This window comes from Nanorana parkeri, unplaced genomic scaffold, assembly GCF_000935625.1.
Source record: "Nanorana parkeri isolate BGI_ZX_2015 unplaced genomic scaffold, ASM93562v1 scaffold836, whole genome shotgun sequence".
NCBI lineage: Eukaryota > Metazoa > Chordata > Amphibia > Anura > Dicroglossidae > Nanorana > Nanorana parkeri.
Window position 1 is genome coordinate 54,885 of NW_017307104.1, and position 21,219 is coordinate 76,103.

The 21,219-nt window shown below is 37.9% G+C and overlaps 1 protein-coding gene across 1 annotated transcript in view; it reads left to right on the forward strand.

Moving 5' to 3' along the window:
• LOC108794331 (receptor-type tyrosine-protein phosphatase S-like) overlaps window positions 1–21,219 on the forward strand; it is a 291,487-nt gene that overhangs the window by 50,196 nt on the left and 220,072 nt on the right. Inside the window, exons 3-5 of the mRNA XM_018565355.1 lie at window positions 1,944–1,961; window positions 4,303–4,413; window positions 5,623–5,634. Of these exons, the coding sequence (XP_018420857.1) occupies window positions 1,944–1,961; window positions 4,303–4,413; window positions 5,623–5,634 (141 nt within the window). The remainder of the gene's footprint in view (window positions 1–1,943; window positions 1,962–4,302; window positions 4,414–5,622; window positions 5,635–21,219) is intronic.

Consider the following 21,219-nt stretch of genomic DNA (forward strand, 5'->3'; position numbering starts at 1 on the left):
TATATACATATATATACACACTCTTTGAGCTTATAAATAAACATTACCATTTATCACATAATAAAAGATTTCCAGAGTACTATGTTAGTGTGGTGCAGATAGCTTGCTTTGCAGCTTCTGTTGTCTGTTACTTCCTAAAGAGTCATCATAGAAATGATGTATCACTGTTGTGATGACACATTGGTGCCTACTGAGATATTTTAACAAATTTGGTTCACAGCCACTATATATTCTTTTGAAAAAAGTTTTTAAGTAATTTTATCAAAAGTAGTACAGATTTTAATAGTTTTTTTTAATGGATGGCAACTGCATGTTACAAAGCAAATAGCTGTCCTAGATTTTGAGAACTATTCCATAAATTTAAAATCTGTTTCTGGACCCATGTTGTTTATCTTGAGCAGAGTAATTTATACATTGAAGTCGACATACAAAGTAGAAAGTTAATGAGCAAAAAGATATTATGCTACATATATGGCAGACTTACGGGAAAAATACTATATCACCTAAATAAAACTGTTTGAATTAAACTGTAAACGACGATGGGATAGTGGGAATAAAAATCCCCATTGCAGCAAATTGCTATCAATGCAAATTTGTAGTTTAATATTTAAAGAAAACTACTAGATAGTCCGCAAAATGACTGCTTCCAGGTCTTATCAGATCCCAGTCACAAATTGTGACCGAGACTGATTGTGTGAGGTGTGGTGATGGGATCAAGGGCCCTTTTTACTTTAGTGTAAAGTTCGGTATTGTGAACCTGCGTGCACTTCAAACATCTAGTGGTATGCAGGTGGATTTAGAAAAACACTTTTACACAGGTTTACTTTTACCAAACTTTCCACCATATGAAATCAGTCCCAGGATCACTTTCTCTTACATCTGTTCATTGCACCTTATGGTTCAGTTATTCTGTCCATAGTTTTTAAAGTGTGGCCAAGAGAATATACATATTGTTTAAAAACTTCTCAGTATTAAAGTACACATACCACTTTCATGTGATGGCAGGTATCTTCTTAATTGTATAACAATTTTGACCAACCGTGCCATTATATTCAGTTGTACCCTATGTCAGTCCTTTATCTTTATACCTCATATATACCCCCTATCTCCCTTAAAGAAGAACTGCAGTATGTACTGGTTTTATCTGAAATTGCAGCATACCATTCTAATTGTTTAAAAAAATAGCACCATTTTTCATTTATCCACTGCTGCTTTGTGTGTTTATTACATTATCAAAAATAACTGTTCCAGATTCTTTGTTTTGAGAATACAGTATCCCCAGCAGTTCTTAAGCTGTACAATGAGGTTTAAGAGCAGTTTTAGTAACTGAGCTGATCTGTTAGAGCTTGAATTGTGTTACACATTCATTTGTTATTTGTAGCAGGCATAATGATAATGTTCAGTGCCTTTTAAAACCTCCTATATAATATATACGGTATATTATGATTGTAAAGTCTTCCTTATATTCTAAAGCGCTGCATAAACTGTTGGCGTTATATAAATCCTGTCTAATCATAATAAAAAGCTACAAACAGAGCTACTGTTAGTGATACAAATAATATGGACAAAATAAAATGGTCAGGATGTTGATAGGGCTGCTAATTTGCCTTCCAGAGACATAAATTGGAACACCGTTATAATTTGTTATTGTAACAGCTCCTTTATTGTAGTCTAGCTTCAACTGGAGTTCTTCTTTAATCGGTTTGCTTTGCCAGCCCATACAAATTGGCTTCCTTAAATATATGTAGTTTATGGGTTCCCTGTAGGGTTTTTTGTAATATTCCATTTAGTAAAATTCTTACCGTGAGGCAAAAAATGTTTGTGGATCATTACCAGAATTCCTTCCTGGATACGGGCCCTTTTTTTTTTTTTTTGGCTCTATGCCTGGTAATCTAAACATAATTCCTCACCATTGTCACTCTTCTTCTTTGCTTTCATTGCAGAAAATACACCAATTCGAGGTAAGGCATTTCATAACTCACCATATAGCAAACCTCCTTTTTAAGCTATTGAAATCCTCTTTCTCCTTGTCTAGCTATTTATCTTATTTTTTTTTTGGGGCCCTTCTTACATTGTTCTCTCCTTGTTCTTCAGTATAGGTTATATTTTCTGTAAGTACATTGCCATTGTGCTTCTTTTGGTTTAGCAGTTGGCAGAATTATAGTCTACTTACAGTGTGCAGACATTGTACCTATTATGCAGAGCTTGGTAAGTATTGCTGTTCTAAGACATTCCTTAAAGAACTTAATTATATAACACTATTTTATAGAGCCACTAAATCTAAAATATTATATATTATTTGAACCACTCCTCCTTGTGTCTAGGATGTGTACTTCACTGTCTTCAAAGGAGTGAACTTTTTCCTTCAGATATAGATATGCAGCTGAATCCTGACCAGAGGGTTTTGCTCTTCTATGCTGTGCCATACGCTGGTGTAATTGCTGTTTCTTTTCACCGACCTACAATTCTGAGCACTCCTCACTACACTGGACTGCTTACACAATTGTGTTCATCTTGTGTTAGGCACTGGGCCTTTCGGGGGAACCATTTATTGCCTCAGTGTGGTGCTGGGTTTAAAGCAGACAGGGATGCAATGTTTATTAAAAATGCTTCAGAGTTTTTCAGACACCCCAGCTACAAATGGGATGACCATATTTTTTTCATTTGTCAAGCTTTTCTCCCTCACTGGTTGTTTTGGTGTTCTTTTCTCTCCACCTTTCTTTTCTGACAGTCCCAGTCTGGATACCCACAAGTTTTAAGGGCACCTCTGAAGTGTTTAAATTTCTTTGCCCTGGTCTATGTGCTGTTAAGGATTTTCTCTGCTCAGTAGTGTAGAGCCCTGATGATTCCTAGTTTGTGATCTAGAGAATGGTGAGAGTCAAATAGCAGGTACTGGTCCATGTGAGTTGGTTTTCTGTTGGCATGTATTGAGTGCCGCATACAATATTCTTTTAGCACCTCCCTCTGGGCAGCTGAATAACACCTGCAAGCACCAATCATGCAAATGCAATCAACACCTTACCTCCATAAGGTCTCTGACCGCATGCTGGTTATGATATACAGATTATGTTGATTGGAGCAACATTCATTCACCATATTTACTCCCAGAGAATCTTTGTACAAGTTATTCTGAAGTGTGAAAGCTAGTCGGATGACCAGCGAAACATGTTTAAGAAAAAATACAGCAAGTCCAGCTGCTTTGATTTATGTTTTATAGATCTACCATGACCTGGATGAATAAGAATCTTCATAGACAACACAAATAACACTTTATGCAAGATTCTGTGGGAATATGAGCCAAAAGGTGAAGTAGTGCAGTTATAATGGCTACTTGACTGCCGGTTTGTAACAAACTGTACTCCTCATCATCAAGGCACCAAGAATGCCATACTATATGAAAAAAAAATCTGTAGTAAAATGCAAGGACATTTTGTTTGTGATTTAAAGTTGAGTCATTCAGCACAAAGATATAAAACAGTGGCTAAAGCAGAATAAACAGTTCCTGACCCCAGTTCCATTGAAGTACAGTGGTGTTTGGTTGAATCAGTATTCCCAGAAAGCATTTGCTTGATTTTATTGCCAATTAAAAGAGGCTTCTCTTGCTGGTAAATGTAAAAGTTCATATTCTTTTTCCTTTTCCTTCCATTGATTTTTAAAATATTTCGTTTGTGAAGGAATGCCAAATTAAAAAATTGTGCTAATTGTTAGAAAGCACAGTTGTTAATAATTATGACTTCTGTGAAAACCAGATCACAGTTCAATGTATATTATAACACACACCTGACTAAGTTATTTAAATAGGTACACATGTTTTAGATTTAGTGGCTCTATATTACCCCTTCTTTACACCATATGAAGTTCTTTTTAGCACAACATGACAATCACAATTTTACTTATTCTGAACATATTTTCTACATGGTTCTATTTTTTGATATTTGAACATTTTATAACAAAGGTATCAATCAGTGGTATTTATGTCACATTTCTGCAAGATGCTGTGATGCCTAAACTGTAATTACAGAAAATTGAAATCACTATTAGCTTCCTCTTAAGCAATGCATATGCCATGGTTTTAAGTCCAAGCACGGTTTATATGTTAACTGTTTTAACGGTATGTTGCATTCTGACTAGGATCAACGATTGCTGGTTACTAAATATAATATTGTATTTAACTAGTAGGTATACCAGAGGCTCCTTGTGTGTTACCATAGGGTTTTAGTACCATAGGAAAAATATTTTCGTATTTATATTAACTTGTGTTGCCTTGTTTTTTTTTTGTTTGTTTTTTTTTTTCTTCTTTAGGTGCCTTACAAATTGAAAACAGTGAGGAGACTGATCAGGGGAAGTACGAGTGTGTTGCAACCAACAGTGCTGGTGTTCGTTACTCTTCACCTGCTAATCTTTATGTGAGAGGTAGGGAGCAGCTGAGCTCTGCACGCTGGTAATATGAACATTCTGCAGGCTGTACCTGCTATCTTTCCTCATATCTCCAATACTGGCTTTAACTCTAATTATTTAATGTTTAAGAAAGTGGTTTGTCAGTATATATTGCATAGTTCATTAAAAAAATACGATTCTGAACAGGTTAGTCATAATCGTCAACCACACTGCAGACATATAGCATACTATGTACATTGCTAGGTTCTGTTATTAAAGGTAGTTACATGGCAGCCTACACCCCCTCCCTCCCCCCAAACACACACCAAAAAAAAGTGTATTAATTACATGCTTTAAGTGATACTTCATTATTACAAAAGCCATTTTTTAAGGAATGTGAAGGAACTAGAATAGACATATAGAACATTTTTAGATATTGGGGGGGGTTCAGTAAAACCCAGCAGAGGAGATTCCGACCACTTATTCACTTCTGACAAGTTACATGTATAGTGAATGCATAACAGAAAAAAACCTGAGAATTTCCTCACATAAACAAGTTATTTTGTGTATTGAGAATGAAATGTATAGATAACATATTTTAAATATTGGGTGATTGCCACACAGTTGGCTGCAATTATTATGTTGGAAATATTTAAAGTCAGGTTTAGGAGAAAAATTATGTAATAATCTTCAGATATGTCTGACAAACGTTTTTGGTGGTTATAAATAATACTACACAATAACACCTTAATATTTTTGAATACTTGATCTTATTTTACTTTAGTACAGTTGAGGAGTATGTATTTTTATGCTGCATACTTAAATACATTATGAATCAATATCGTGGAGATCTTTATAATCTTTGATATTGTGGTTGAAAACAACATTGGTGTGAGCAATGGCCATGACAAAATTGGGCCTACCCTTAAACAACGAGAGTTATACACTGAGCGAAAAAATTCATTGAATATTATAGTTGTATATGTGTCCAGTCTAACATGTGCTAAAAAGATGATTTAAAAATGTGAGTGGAAAGATCTAACCATTCAGAAGATAAGAAGTAAATATATTTGTTGCTGGTTTTAATTTACATATATATATATACATATATATATATTGATGGAATAGTCGCTTTGCAGCTGAAAGCCTGGAGAAGGTCTTTTTTTACTCTCTCTGTGTCTCCCCTATTTTTTCTCTTCTCCTCATGTCATTGTGTTCTGCATCAAACCCCTTAACATCCCTCAGAGCTACGAGAAGGTTGGTGTGTTTTTGTTTTGTTTTGTTTTGTTTTATTTTCTTCTTTTACGTTCTTTACCCACATTTTTACATACTTAAAAAGAAATAAAAAACAAATTATTTCAATGAAGGGCAGTGCTTCTGTCCATGGGCTTTGGGGATTGAGATGATATTGCATTGTGAGACCTCTCTATGCATCCTTTGGTAATGTTGCTGGGTTTTTGCACTTTTCGTTGTCATAGTTAGTTATTGGGTGCTTGGGCAGTAAGTCTGATGCATGACTGGAGAATGTAATTATATTTGCATGATTTTTTTTAAACATTTTTATGTAACCTTATTTGTTTTTTTTTAAAATTTTGTTCTGTAGTTCAAATCTTAAAGTTCTGTGGTGTTACAGTAGTTGCATGTTCAGAATACAAAACTGTTCCTGCCCTGTGTTGATGAATTACATTTTGTAGGTGCTAAACTATATGTCATGCTACATAGCCGAAACCAAATTGCAGCAGTATTGAAATGAATTGACATAATGGATTTAACAGGATAGTTAATTTAAAACATTAATGCCATTTTCAAATGTATGTGTATATCAGAAGCCAGTTAACATGAAAACCATTACTTCTGGTTATACTACCATAGTAGTTGTGAAGGTAGCACTTGGATATTTATGTGAAAGGAAATCAAAGTTTACGGTCTGCCCAGGCCAAAATTTCTGGTGGTGCATAGTCAGAACTAAAAAAGAATGACAGACTCTGACCCATTAAAATATTGGGTTATGTAAATCAACATTTGATCATTTTACTTACAAGTCTTTATGCACACCTCCTGTAATGCCAGTTTTATGCTTTAGGATGTGTCCAAAAACATAAAACATATATGATGCTAGTTTCGTGTTTTAGTACACTCCTAGAAAAGCAGTTTTTTATATTCCCTTTACTTTCCAGATGAATCATTTTCTGTTTGTTAATGCTGCTCTTGGGCAGTATAGAAAAACTAACAGTATGTAGCCAAAGGTAAGTGGATACCCTTCCAAATGACTGAGTTCAAGTGTTTCCGTTGAAGAGTACTGTTAATGCTACAGCATACAGTACAAATAAATTATTGATAATTGTGGGCCTACAACCTTGTGGCTACAGTTTGGGGAAAGCCATTTTCTGTTTATGCATTACTGTGCCACTGTGCATAAAGCTAGGTTCATAAAGGCCTTAAGCCAATTTAATGCCTTTGAGATTAATTGGAATGGCAATTGCAAGCCAGGTCTTCTTATCTAGCAATGGTATCTGACATCACCAATGTTCTTTTGGCTGAATAGGCGCACATTGCTACAGATACACTCCACAATCTTGTGAAAAGCCTTCACAGAAGAATGCATAGCATAAAAAAGGAGGAAGCATGGGGAACTGTGCAAATTCCTATTAATGCTAATGATTTTGGAAATGTCGAACAAACTTAAGTGTCCACAAACTTATTGCCATATAATGTAAACATTTTTCTTTCTTTCTGTGTGTATGTGTTTTGTAGGCAAATACTTAAAAATGTAACTGCAGTTACATTCTCTCCAGTCTTATTCTCTCCTGTCAGAGATCCAGCGAGATATTGCCACCGAGGTGGCACTGCTGCTTGTAAAAATCCTCTGTAAGACCCACGTATGTGCTCTGCACTTTCCTCTTAATCATAAGGAGAATTTATATTCTGTGCTCCTACAGGGAGGCTTTACTGTAAGTTCAACTGCAGTTACACTTCATGTAAACCTATACATTTTTTTGTATTACCTTTCTATTGGAATAATTCAAATCCCAACAGAAAATAAAAGCAAATTCTGTATAGCGGAACTATTTATTTTTCTTTTTTTAAATACAAAAAAATGTTTATATTAAAATAATGAGATAATATAGTAGCATGTATTTTTTATCCAAGTGTGCATTCCTATATCTACGTAGCATGGCATAGTTAGAACTTGCAATGGGCAGGAACATAGTTTCAAGGAGGTAGAGCTGTATTTGTTGTATGTTCTACTTATGCATTGCTGTGTGTTTGCATTAGACAAAATACATTAGATTACACCTTCTAAAGTTTAAACCTACGTATATCGTTTCTAGTGTTCCCCATTATGTCTCTGTGAACATTCAATGTTTATAGTCTAGTTTACCTAGTTAATATTTGCTTTCAACCCATACTCTGCAGTGTATGCATACATGAACAGGTGTAATCTAAGCTTCAGTTATGATGTAGAGGCTGCACATTTCTGGCACCCCTCCTGAGAACCCTTTCCTTTGCATTTTGGAATAAGACTGAGCAACTCCGGTCTCGCCAAAATGATCAAATATTTGTCTTCCCCCACCCTATCTGGAGCTACCGCTTGCTGACTGTTGGAGTGCAATTTAATTACTGAATTCTGTTAGTGCTGCAGATGGTCATATCACTGTATTTTATTTTATTGCAATTATACTTTTGCCATTTTTCTTCTCTAAATCGGAGCTTGAAAGTTAGAGGTTTGACTGGAGAATACAGTTTAATTATAATGAATACTTGCAGAGCATACTCTTAAATCTAAAGGATGCAGTTTGCAAAATATGTATTCAGAATAAAGACCAATACAAAATAAAAAAAAGGAAAGAAGATCTGTCACAGATATGCATTTGTAAGCAGGTTACACATTCAGCTAATAGCACTGGTAAGCTAAAACTTCCATAACTTGTACTGTATACTGACATTTGAAATGAAGATCAAATGAAACAGGTTGACAAGAAATGAAAGTTTTCTTCTACAGCTACTGTCTGTGAAGAATGCTTCACAAACTACTGCACTGGGTAATGGGTGCAAAAAGCATACATTACATTTTCACATGTTGAAAGATATGCCAGTTAATCATTTTGGTACTGTGTGCTCTTTGAAAGGCATTTTGGGCGTTAGGCATTCTGGTGACCAGGCTCCAGAACAAACGTGTAAGGCCTGGTTAACATCCTTGAGCAGTAGAAAAAGCGCTTTAAAAAGCCCAACACAAGAAATCCTATGATTTCCATGGCCCCTGTTCACACCTGAGCAGCCAAACGCCAAAAGCAGAAAAAAAAGCATGCCTGCTTTCTTTTGGCAGTTTGCAGCTCGTTTCCCCCCATAGACTTCAATGAAAATGGCGGAAAACGTGTGGCAGAAGCATGTTGCGTATTTCCGTGGGCGTTTGTATGAGTGTTCATCCATTGACATCAGTGTTTCTTGAGTTGCCAGTCAAAACGCACGTCTTCATGTGCGCGCATTTTTCACTCGCACAAACGTGTCAATGTGCAAAAAAAGCATGCTTAATCACCACGCTTACAAATGTGCAAAAACTATGCCACCTTGGTGTGAACGGGGCCCATCACCGAGCTGACTTCTTTTGCAAAGTAGCACAAGTCTGCAACTATTGCTCCCCTACAGAAAAAAAGTAGCATAGAAAGCATGATGAATGCTTTGAATACCTTGTATTATACTTTTAATTTGTAGCACCTCGGTCTTCTCTGTCAGTGGTAGGTTTTTTAAAACATCAACTTCAAAGTGCAATTTTAAATTCCCAAGACAGACAAACCCAAAGAAAGCAGCTCAGGCAGGCTGTTGACTGATGAGGAGTCAGTTACGTAAAACCAAATGAAAATTTTTCCTTGTAGTAACATTTTTCATTTCTAAAAAGCAGCAAAGTTTAAAAAAAATAAGTTCAAAGAAAGTTTAAGTGTATTTCTACTAAAGGCATTCCCAAAGAAGCCGATCTTAACAAAAGCTTTTCTCTACATTTTAATGGCAGAACTGTGTAGGCTTATTGTATACATGCCTTTGATGATCCTATTCTCACCACTAATAGCTATAACATACAAAAAAGGTATAGGGGCACCAAAAGCTTTCTTTTGTTTATTACAGAAATGTTTTTATTTTCTGAGATGCAAACAATTTTTAGCAGTTTTATCCTTTTACCCTACACGCAAATAGATTTGATTGTTCAAATTTGCATTTAGGAAAGGGGAATATGTGTACTTTGTATGTATTATATGCATTTACTGTAAGGATTTTGGCATTAAAGATTAAATCTACAATTTCCTTACTAATACATTCTCTTGCTGAAATTTCATGTTATGCCTTTTTTTGCTAGGGTGTTGGCTTTATTTATCGTCTGAAAAAAAGAATAGAGAACATGAAGATCAGGGATAAAGGAGTAGCGAGAGAGGGAGTTAGAAAAGAGAAGAAGCGGTAACTGCCACCGGGGTGCTTCACTGTCCAGGCTACCAGATAAGGCTAAGCGTCACTGGCTCTAAGGCAGAAAGAAAAGCAGAGGACCAAGGGTCCCATAGCTTTCGACGTTATGCATAACGTCACCTACAACGGGGCAGCCCCGAAAACAGGTAGTCGGATATCTGTGAAGGTACTCATTCATCCAGGTTATGGTATATCTGTAAAAAATAAGTCAAGGCAACTGGACTTGCTGTATTTTTCTTGAAGACGTTTCAGTGGTCATCCAACCAGCTTTCTCAATTCAGAATGACTTGTACAAATATTATCTGGGAATAAATATGATGAATGTTGCTCCAATCCATATAATCTGTTAGTCGCAACCAGGTGTTGATTGCATTTGCATAATTGAAGCTAGGAGGTGTTAATAACTTGCCCAGAGAGAGGTGTTAAAACAGCATTGTATGTGGCAGACAATATGTTTGGGTCTTCTATGCTGTGCCATATGCTGTACGCTGTGTATGCAGTCCAGTGCAGTGAGGTGTGCTCAGAATTTCCAAAAGAGTCCGGTGGGGGACCTGACTGCATATAGCTATGAGTGCAATATGGGCGGCATTATAGTATTTCACTAGATCAGGGACCTAGGCCGCCTTGACGGTGGTGACCAAACATAGTCTTCCCTGCTATCCTAGGACGTCTGTTGTGCCAAGTAAGACATAAGGTGGTTTTGCATTGACCGCAGAGCAAAACGGGCAACGACAACGGAGAAGGGTGCGGAAAAAGTAAAATAGTTTGGGAAGTAGGGTCACATATACACGACCTAACCAAAAGATGGGCAAGTTAGTCCAGGAAGAGAAAAGATTCTTCAGGGAACGAAAAAGGGATATACAGGTGAAACTTGAATAATTAGAATATCGTGCAAAAGTTCATTTATTTCACTAATGCAACTTAAAAGGTGAAACTAATATATGTGAGAGACTCATTACATGCAAAGCAAGATAGTTCAAGCCGTGATTTGTCATAATTGTGATGATTATGGCTTACAGCTCATGAAAACCCCAAATCCACAATCTCAGGAAATTAGAATATTACATGCAATCAATAAAACAAGAATTGTCCATAGAACATAATAGGACCTCTGAAAAGTATCCGCGCATCATCTCTTTCTTAGGAGTACTTGTACCCCTGTATATTTTGGTCCCTCAGGAAATCATCCAAGAGTTTCTTGAACAATTCCACACTCCTGGCTGAAATCACTGCCGATGGCAGTGAGTTCCAGACCCTAACCGCTCTTGCCATGAAGAAACCCCTGCGCCTCCTGTGCTGGAATTTGTTTTCCACCAATTTTAGGTGGTGGCCTCTAGTTGTTGTAACTGAGTTAATCTTAAAGAGTTTGTTGCCAATGTTGCTTTCACCATTGAACATGAAAATCATATCCCCCCTTAATCTCCTTACTTCCAATGTGAACATGTTTACATTTATTAGCCTCGTCTCATAGCTCTGGTCCTCCATTCCCCTAATTAGTTTAGTTGCCCTCCGCTGGACCCTCTCCAGATCAAGGACCTCTTTTCTTAATACTGGTGACCAAAACTGGACAGCGTACTCCAGATGAGGCACAACCAATGCTCTATAAAATGGCACAATTATAGACTTTTCTCTGTAGTACATCCCTTCTTAATACAGGACAAGACCCTACTTGCTTTGTTTACAGCAGCCTGGCACTGCAAACTACCCTTTAGTTTGTGGTCTACAATGACCCCCAAGTCTTTTTCTATTTCTGACTTCCCTAGTGGCATACTCATAATTGCATAACCCATTTGCTTGATTTTATTTCCAAAGTGCATTACTTTGCATTTATCGACATTAAACCTCATCTGCCATATATTCGCCCACTCCCCTATTTTATCCAGGTCCTCCTGTAATGCTAAACTGTCTAGGTCTGTTTCTAATACCCTCCCTATTTTTGTATCATCTGCAAACACTGAAACATGGCTATTCACTCCCTCCCCGATATCATTAATAAATAGGTTGAACAGTATGGGACCCAGCAACGAACCCTGAGGCACACCGCTCATTATACAAGCCCAGTCTGAAAAGGTGCCATTTATAGATACCCTCTGGACACGATCCCGTAGCCAGTTCTCTATCCATGTACACACCACCTCATCTATGCCCATAGATCTCAGCTTGTGTAGTAACTGTTTATGTGGTACCGTATCAAATGCCTTTGAGAAATCCAGATATACCACATCTACCGGCCTCCCTCCATCCATAGGTCTGTTTTTCTTTAGCCCAGGTAAGACGCTTCTGACGTTGTTTGTTGTTCAGGAGTGGCTTCACAAGAGGAAAACGACATTTGAAGCCCATGTCCAGGGTCCGTCTGTGTGTGGTGGCTCTTGATGCACTGACTCCAGCCTCAGTCCACTCCTTGTGAAAGTCCCAAAAACTTTTGAATGGCCTTTTCCTGACAATCCTCTCCAGGCTGCGGTCATCCCTGCTGCTTGTGCACCGTTTTCTTCCACACTTTTCCCTTCCACATAACTTTCTATTAATGTGCTTTGATACAGCACTTTGGGAACATCCAACTTCTTTTGCAATTACCTTTTGAGGCTTTCCCTCCTTATGGAGGGTGTCAATGATGGTTTTCTGCACAACTGTTAGGTCAGCAGTCCCTTTCCCATGATTGTGATTCCTACTGAACAAGACTGAGAGACCATTTAAAGGCTCAGGAACCCTTTGCAGGTGTTATGGCTTAATTAGCCGATTAGAGTGGGACACTTTGAGCCTAGAATATTGCACCTTTTCACAATATTCTAATTTTCTGAGATTGTGGATTTGGGGTTTTCATGAGCTGTAAGCCATAATCATCACAATTATGACAAATCACCGCTTGAACTATCTTGCTTTACATGCAATGAGTCTATATCATATATTAGTTTCACCTTTTAAGTTGCATTAGTGAAATAAATGAACTTTTGCACGATATTCTAATCGAGTTTCACGTTTATAGTTAACTGAGTATGCATTGCCAGGCTGCAGCTAACAAAGCTAGCAGAGCATTGTCATGCATAAAATGTACTGTAGAGACAAAGCAATAATTTGGTCACTTTATAGAACACTGGTTTGGCCTCGTCCTTAGTATGCGGTTCAATTTTGGCCACCAATTAACAGAAAGGATGTCCTGGAGCTGGAGAGGGTACAGCGAAGGGCAACAAAACTAATTAAAGGGCTGGAGGACCAAAGCTGGAGGACAAGGTTGCTAAATTTAAAGTTGTTCACTCTAGAAGTAAGGCTGTTAGGAGGGGATATGATTTTGATGTACAAATTGTTTAATGGTGATTGGTAAAATCAGTAATGAATTGTTTACTCTAAACTCCCTAAAGAAGACTAGAGGCCACCACCTAAAATTGGAGGGAAAAAAAGATTTAACCACAAGGGGCTTCTCTTCTGTTATAGCGGTTAAAATTGGTACACAATTTGGTATCTGCAGAGAGTATTAAATCATTCAAAAATTATTTAGATACCTTCCTCAGAGACCATAACATACAGTAGATTCCTTGCAAGTCTGGGGCTGCATTTCTGTAAATGGAGTTGGAGATTTGGTTTGGATCGATGGTGTCCTACGTCATTAAAAACAATCTTCAGCGTAAAAAAGAACAAGGAGTGGGTATGCTACCCGGTGCACATCTTGCTCAATGCATGCATTTCAGGGCGAATACTGTTGTGCCAGATGTGAGCTAGTTGTTTGGAAGCCCAGATTCTGTATCTAAACAATAAACTGGCAACACTGGGAAGCATAAGAAACATGGAAAGGAGTCTGGATCTGACTCATCGGGTTCTGGTGGAGGGCGGTGTAGAGGAGGGGGGTATGGAGGAGCATGATTCCGAGGTGTGTAGCTGGTTTGGTGGTGGGGGACTCTATTATCAGACGGACGGACAGGGTAATGTGTCATCGGGACCGTGAGTGTCGGAACGGACGGACAGGGTAATCTGTCATCGGGACCGTGAGTGTCGGAACGGACGGACAGGGTAATCTGTCATCGGGACCGTGAGTGTCGGAACGGACGGACAGGGTAATCTGTCATCGGGACCGTGAGTGTCGGAACAGTTTGTTGCTTACCAGGGGTTCGTGTTCGACACATTGCAGAATGTATGGACAGGTTACTGGATGGGGTTGGGCATGACCCATCTGTCATGGTACACATCGGCACCAATGACAAAATTTGATATGTCCTAAAAAACGAGTTCAGAGACTTGGGTGATAGGTTGAAGAAAAGGACCTCCACGGTAGTATTCTCTGAGAAACGGCCGGTGCCAAGAGCCACTCCAGAGAGACAGCGGGAGTTGAGAGAACTCAACAAGTAGCTGCAGAACTGATGTCGGAAAGAGGGCTTTGGGTTCATGGAGAACTGGGCTGACTTCTCAGTCGGTTAGCAGCTCTACAGCCAAGATGGGCTGCATCTAAATGGGAAAGGTGCAGCACTTTTGGGGGAGAAAATGGTTAAAGCTAATGTATCTACCACACCTGGGTCAAATAAAAGAATATGCTGGGATACCGGAACGTGCAATAATATAATCCAAACCACTAGCACTAAACTAAAATGCATGTATACGAATGCTGGAAGTCTAAAATTGGGAGGGTAATAGACATTATAACATTACAGGAGGACCTGAATAAAATAGGGGAGTGGGCAACTATGTGGCAGATGAGGTTTAATGTTGGACAATTTAAAGTAATGCATTTTGGTGTTAAAAACAGGCAAGCGGAATACACATTAATGGTTACTCCACTAGGGAAGTCAGAAATGGAAAATAATTAGGGGGTCATAGTTGACCGCAGATTGAATAACCGCACGCAATGCCAGGCTGTGGCAAACAAAGCAAGCAGAGTACTTTCAAGCATTACAAAGGGAATGTTCTGTAGAGATAAATCAATAATTTTGCCACTTTATAGATCACTGGTTCGGCCTCATCTTGAGTATGCAGTTCAGTTTTGGTCACCTATTCAAAGAAAGGATGTCCTGAAGCTGGAGAGACTACAGAGAAGGGCAACTAAACTAATTAAGGGGCTTGAGGATCAAAGCTATGCGACAAGGTTACTAGATTTGGACTTCACACTGGAAGTGAGGCGATTAAGAGGGGACATTATTTTAATGTACAAAATGTTTGGTGGTGACAACATCAGCAATAAACTTTTTACTCTAAACTCCCTAACAAGGACTAGAGGCCACCACCTAAAATTGATAGAGAAAAGATTTAAACACAAAGGGCATAGGGGCTTCTTCTCAATCAGAGTGGTTACATTTTGGAATTCTCTGCCACAAGCAGTGGTAGCAGAGTATGTAATCATTCAAAAATCAATTAGATCAATTAGACCGTGACATACAGGCGTACAGGTACTCTTAAAACCTTAGACCCCAAGGGACTCGTACACACACACACTTAAACACAAAGGTTGAAATTGATGGACATGTGTCTTTTATTCAGCCTCAAATACTATGTAATATAAGGAGTCCTGGAAGTAATGGCTTGGCCCCCACAGAGCCCTGATCTCAACATCATTGGGTCTATCTGGGATTACATGAGACACTAGGATTTAAGGCAGCCTACATCTACAGAAGATCTGTGGTTAGTTCTCCAAAATAGGAAAAAAGAAAATAGCACTGCGCTTCAAACTCAAAAATGATATTCCTAAAATGTGAAAAAAAATATGAAATGTGAAATTGTCACTAGGTGATAAACGATTTTGTGTCATGCACAACACCTGTGTTGCACAATGCCTGTGCTGATGATAGTAAGAAAAAGCACCAGGTCTAATGATCTAGACACTATAAACTATAATAAACATGGGGAAAAAAACAAAACAAAAATGTGCTAGTACATCTCATAAAATGTGTACATATAGAAAATCCTGTGTTAAATCTCACAAGTGATGTACAACTCCCACTTAATCTACATAACCACATGTGAAGTCCATTACTTCTGGATACAATAAAGTCCTTGAAATATGTGATGATATATCTTCCAACTTTTATAATCAGCACCACGTCCGTGAATGCAAAAACGAATTCGTGAATCAGTGCTCTCCAGTCTCCACTGTGCTCAAAGATAAGATCTGGCCGCACTCACCGACTCCTATTGCTCACCATATTTCAGATGAACAATTGGCGCTTTGTTGATATATATATATAGAACCAAATCCTCTCCTTTGTTTTTAATCCGACAATAAATTGGGGTAGATTCCTCCCAATACTGGCTTATCTTTCCAAAACCGTGTAACACTTTTCATCCGTCTTCCACCAACTCTTGTACTCAGAGAGAGAAAAAAAGGCTTCCCATAGTGTAGTATGTCAGAATAAATTTATTTAAAACAATTAAAATGCACTCACAATTAAAATAAGGCAATTGCACATGGATTGTGTCCACTGGAGCTCACCCACATGTTATGGTTTATAGCGTCTGGATCATTAGACCTAGGGCTTTTTCTTACTATCATCAGCACAGGCATTGTGCAACACAGGTGTTGTGGATGACACAAAATCGTTTATCCCTTTGTGACAATTTCACATTTCATATTTTTTTCACATTTTAGGAATATAATTTTTGAGTTTGAAGAGCAGTGCTATTTTCTTTTTTCCTATTTTTGGTGTACTCGCCTATTAAGCACAGCTGCTCTTAGAGTGTTATTTGATTCCTAGTTCATTTATTTTCTATCTAACATAGTTCTCCTAAATGTTTGGAACAACCTACCTTTTGTGTTCCATCGAATACTGTGTGTAAGTGTACCTAGAAGAATTGATGCTGTTTTGAAGGCAAAGGGCAGTCGCACCAAATAACTGGCGGGAATTTTAAAAGTTAAAATAAAAAATAAAATAAGCAGACCGTCAGTGATGTTAATAGGGGGATCTGCCACATTTGTGCAAACTTTATCTCTAAGATTTGCGGCTTTTTTAAATACAAATTACGGTATTTCAGGTAAAATGGGACCTAAATTGGGATATTTTTTCAATCTATTCCAATATTTCTTAAACAAATCTTTCAACTTTTCTATACTGTCTATTGAAAAACCTAAAATAACAGCCATATTTTTATCTTACTCTTTTTGATTACTGATCTTATTTTCTATAATCTCTTTTCTATTTTTCTGTCCAATATCGTCTTTTGCTTTCTTTACCACCTTCTTCTTATAACCCTTCTGTATAAATTTGTCTTTTAAAATGGCTGATTTTTTCTAATAGTCTTCCTTTTTGGAGCAATTGAAGCCTCCTTGGATGGTGGCAACTAGATAAAGGGATATAGCCATTGGGCCCAGTGTCTTTGAAAAAAGATTTAGTAATAAATCTGGTATTTTGCTTAAAAATGTCTCAATCCAAAAATTGTACCTGATTTCTATGGACATTATAAGTTAATACTATGTTCTTATTTAAATTCAGCAAAAAATTATCCAGTAACAATTCCCCTCAATTCCAAATCATTATGATATCATCTATGTAGCGCTTACAGAGTACCAGCTAAACTGGACGCGTATTCAAAATTATATCATATTCTCATTTGGATATAATGATATTGTCAATACTTGGAGAACATTTGGCTCCCAATATAACACCGGTGTTCTGCTTCTAAAAACAATTATACTAAAAGTAGCGATGTGTTAAACCTGATCTTAGCACATCTATCGAAAAACTTATTTTGGTCCACACTATCTGGTTACATAATATTTGAGGTTGAAAAAAGACATCGGTCCATCAAGTTCAACCTTTATGTGTATGGTTCACTATGTAATAATGCCCAATGGTTGTTAAAGAGGAATTAAAGAAATTGTAAAGATTAACCCTTGCAGGGGGCTAACCCCTACACTGCAAGGGTTGGTTGCTCGTTTTTCTCCAAGTGCCAGAATAAAGAAGATTTATTCACCTTATCCTCCTCTGCCCTGTGGCGATCAGTGCTCACCCCTCCGCACCAGTGGTGGAATGTCCCTCGGCATCCTCGCGTTTAATGCACTTACATTAGGTGTGATGATATCATGGGTCCTTAGTCGGGGCCTGGGGAAGAAGAGGCTGTGGGGACTGGTGTAGCAGCCAGGCAGGACTGAGGCTCAGTTGAGTATATATTGTTTATTTTAGCCCCTAGACCAAAACGAGCAGTTAAAAGAGAACTGTGAGGTAACCTTTTTATCCTATAGTTCTTTTTAGTACTAAAGTACTAATGTACTGAAGTCCTCCCGTGACCCAAAACTCAGTGTATAGCAAGGTATTGCCCACTGTATACCGAAAGCGCCTACTTTTTGCAAATATCTTTACTTACAGAAAAAATGAATAGTAATATTTTGTTTTTATTACATATTTCTTTATGGAAATATATCTTTACTATCGTAGCCTCTATGTTCTAGTGAATTAGGAAAAAATTGTTTAAGCGTAATCTTCATCTGAAAGAAAATGTAATCCTCTTTTATTCTTGTGCCATATTGTCCTCTTAGGAAGAGAAAAAAATATTTATAGTGTAGCACAAAGTGCTCATAAATCCTCAATATGATGTATACCACCTCCCAGGGCTCCTCAACGCTTTTGCTGCCAAGCCCTCCGGAATGCTTTTAACCCCACAAACAAACAATTTTTAAGTCGCTTATTAACAACTTTGAGTTACTTTATTTTTTTACCATTTCGCAAAAAGGCGCAATTTACATTTACAAATATATAACTCAATACAGTTTTATCTTTTAGATAGATTAGTGCACTTAAGTTAAATTTAGTGCCCCAAAACACAATATAAAATCATTTGTTTTGTAAAATATAAAAGATGAGTTTGCAATGAGTATATACTGTAGATACCCAACATGCCCAAGTAAAAAATTGTGTGCATCCGTGAAACTGCAACAGAATTCAGTACCCAGAAAAAATCCATACCTGATGCTTTAAAAGCCCCCCGGTTACCGGATTATAGAAGCGATCTGGCGGCAGCTGAGCTGCCAGAATCACTTCTTCTGTAAAGCCGGTTGCCAGCTAAAAGCCGCCGGGAGTCTGTGTAACCCCTTCAGACTTCATGACGGGATTATGCCGTCATAGGTCATGAAAGGGTTAATAGCTCTTATTTTACAGTGCACCATCAGGGGAACCATTCTAAAGCGACCATGAGGTTATAGCAGAACGGTAAAAGCCACCGACATATGGCATACTGACTAGCAAGCAGTAGATATATGCAAAAAGTTTTTTTTTTTTAAACGCTTTGAAAAGGGTTAATACTTACCTTTGTCTTCCCCGCGCGCTCCTGTCCGAAAATGTGAAAAATCTCGGGCGGCCGCAAAGCATCTTGGGCAGATAACATTTTTGGCCGGGACACGAGGAGAGACACAAGGTAAGTCTATAGACGCGTGCACCCGCATGCAGACACCGTGGGACAGGAAGTGCCAGCAAGCTCAGAAGAGTCAGCACCGGATCGGAGACCCGCCGCAGCACTGGGGGGACAGATGAAAAGGACAAGAAAGAAGATCAGATTAAGAAACATAATTTAAGGTAAGTGCTGACATTAACATTGGGGGGAGGGACAAACATGTTTGACTTTAATGTCACTTTAAACCGCAGCATTGAAGTGCCAGTGTTCAATGTTTAATCTTTTACTATGCGATTAATGAGCCATCTGATGGGGGCTTTCATTGATTATAGGCTTTGGCTTGAACTGACACCAACCTTTTGCTGGCCCACTATCCAGTCACACTTCTCTTCTCCACAACTAAGGTGCCCCAGAGAACTCTTAGGAAAAATATTTCAGAACTCTTGTGGATCAGGAAATCCTGTAGTTAAAGCAAACCTGTGCTTTATCCTTTGAAGGCAATGGGTTCATTTATTTAACAACTCCATAGGAACACATAACTTACCTTCATTACCTTGACTTGCCTCTCTGCTCATCAAGAGTGAAGAGACATAGTGGGGTCTGGTCCTTGGTGACTTGAGCCATGACTGTCTCATAAAGGCGGAGAGAAAGTCCTTATCTCTGTGTAAACTCTAAGTTACAAATTAAAAATGTGCTGATGTATGATAAATAATACATATAGGAAAAATGAAATGACTGTTAATGATATGGGCTACAGAATATACAGTGAGGGGAATTTATCAAAACTGGAGCAGACCAAATCTGGAGCAGCTGTGCATGGCAACAAATCGGCTTTTTAATGTTCAAATCTTAACTCATTAAACTGAAGAGAGAAGCTGATTTGTTGCCTGGGGCAACTGCTCAAGATTCTGTCTGCTCCAGTTTTAATTAATCGCCCCCTGTATGTTTTGCATGCGAAGGTCATATATAATATATAAATCTATTTTTGTTTTATTTTGTTTCTGCAATCCAACAGGAAACTTATGTTTTAGGCTTGTTAGAATGTAATAGCTCTTAATGGAGTTCTTTAACAGACTATTGTTCATTCAACAAATAATCCTTGTACTAGACATAATGGTAATTATGTATCATCAAAACCTTTTTGTAGATAAGTAATTGTACTTTATTTACATATGCTCTCTACCAATTTTAACTGTTTGTTGTAGTATGATCAGAGTGCTAACCACTGTTCTGGTAACAGCCAAACAGTACAGACAGGTAGGTGTAGTGTAGCGGGTAAAACAAACTTTACCAACTAGGCCAAGTTTTGCAACGTTAACATGTGTTAGTAAATCTGTAAATATATTTGTGACTACAGAGTGTATCTGAATACATTTACTTAGGTTTTTTTCAGGATTAATTGGGTCCTTCATTTGGTCGTAAATGTCATCACCAAAGAGGGCAATTAAACAAAATCTAATTTTGGTTGGTTATAACAGTGATCAAATGATCGGGTCCCATCCTCCTGGCTCCTGATGGTGACCAAGAGCTGTTGGTGACTGCTGGGGGTGCATGATTGAGCACTCTCCCAAAACAAAACAGTGACACATTTATGTGGCAGCTTGGAGTAAGGCCCGCCTCCATGCTGCCACTTATATGTCGTACAACCATGAGGAAGTGGTGAAATGTTGATCTTTCAAAAAAAAAAAAAAAGTAGGATGGTAGTGGATACAGTCTCTGGCAAAATTATTGAAATATATCCATGTAAATATCCAAGTTTAACTACACCAGTGGTTGTATGCATTTTTAAATGTCACCGGACAGTAATAAGCTGTATTATTAAATGTAAATTCTAAAAAAAGCACAAGGTGCCCCTAGTCACTTGCACAGTATATTAGTCACTTTGAAGCTCTGATGTTGTTTAGACCTGCTGAATCGTACTGAAATGTGAGAGCACAGTAGATTATTGAACAGAGGAAATTTAAGCTGATGGCATAAAACATGATCTGACTAATCAGCTGAGGCTTCTTTAAATGTATCCTTAAACAGAAAATGCTATTTGCACCATCAAAACAAGGCTGTATGTATGATACCAGTGTTTTTTAAATT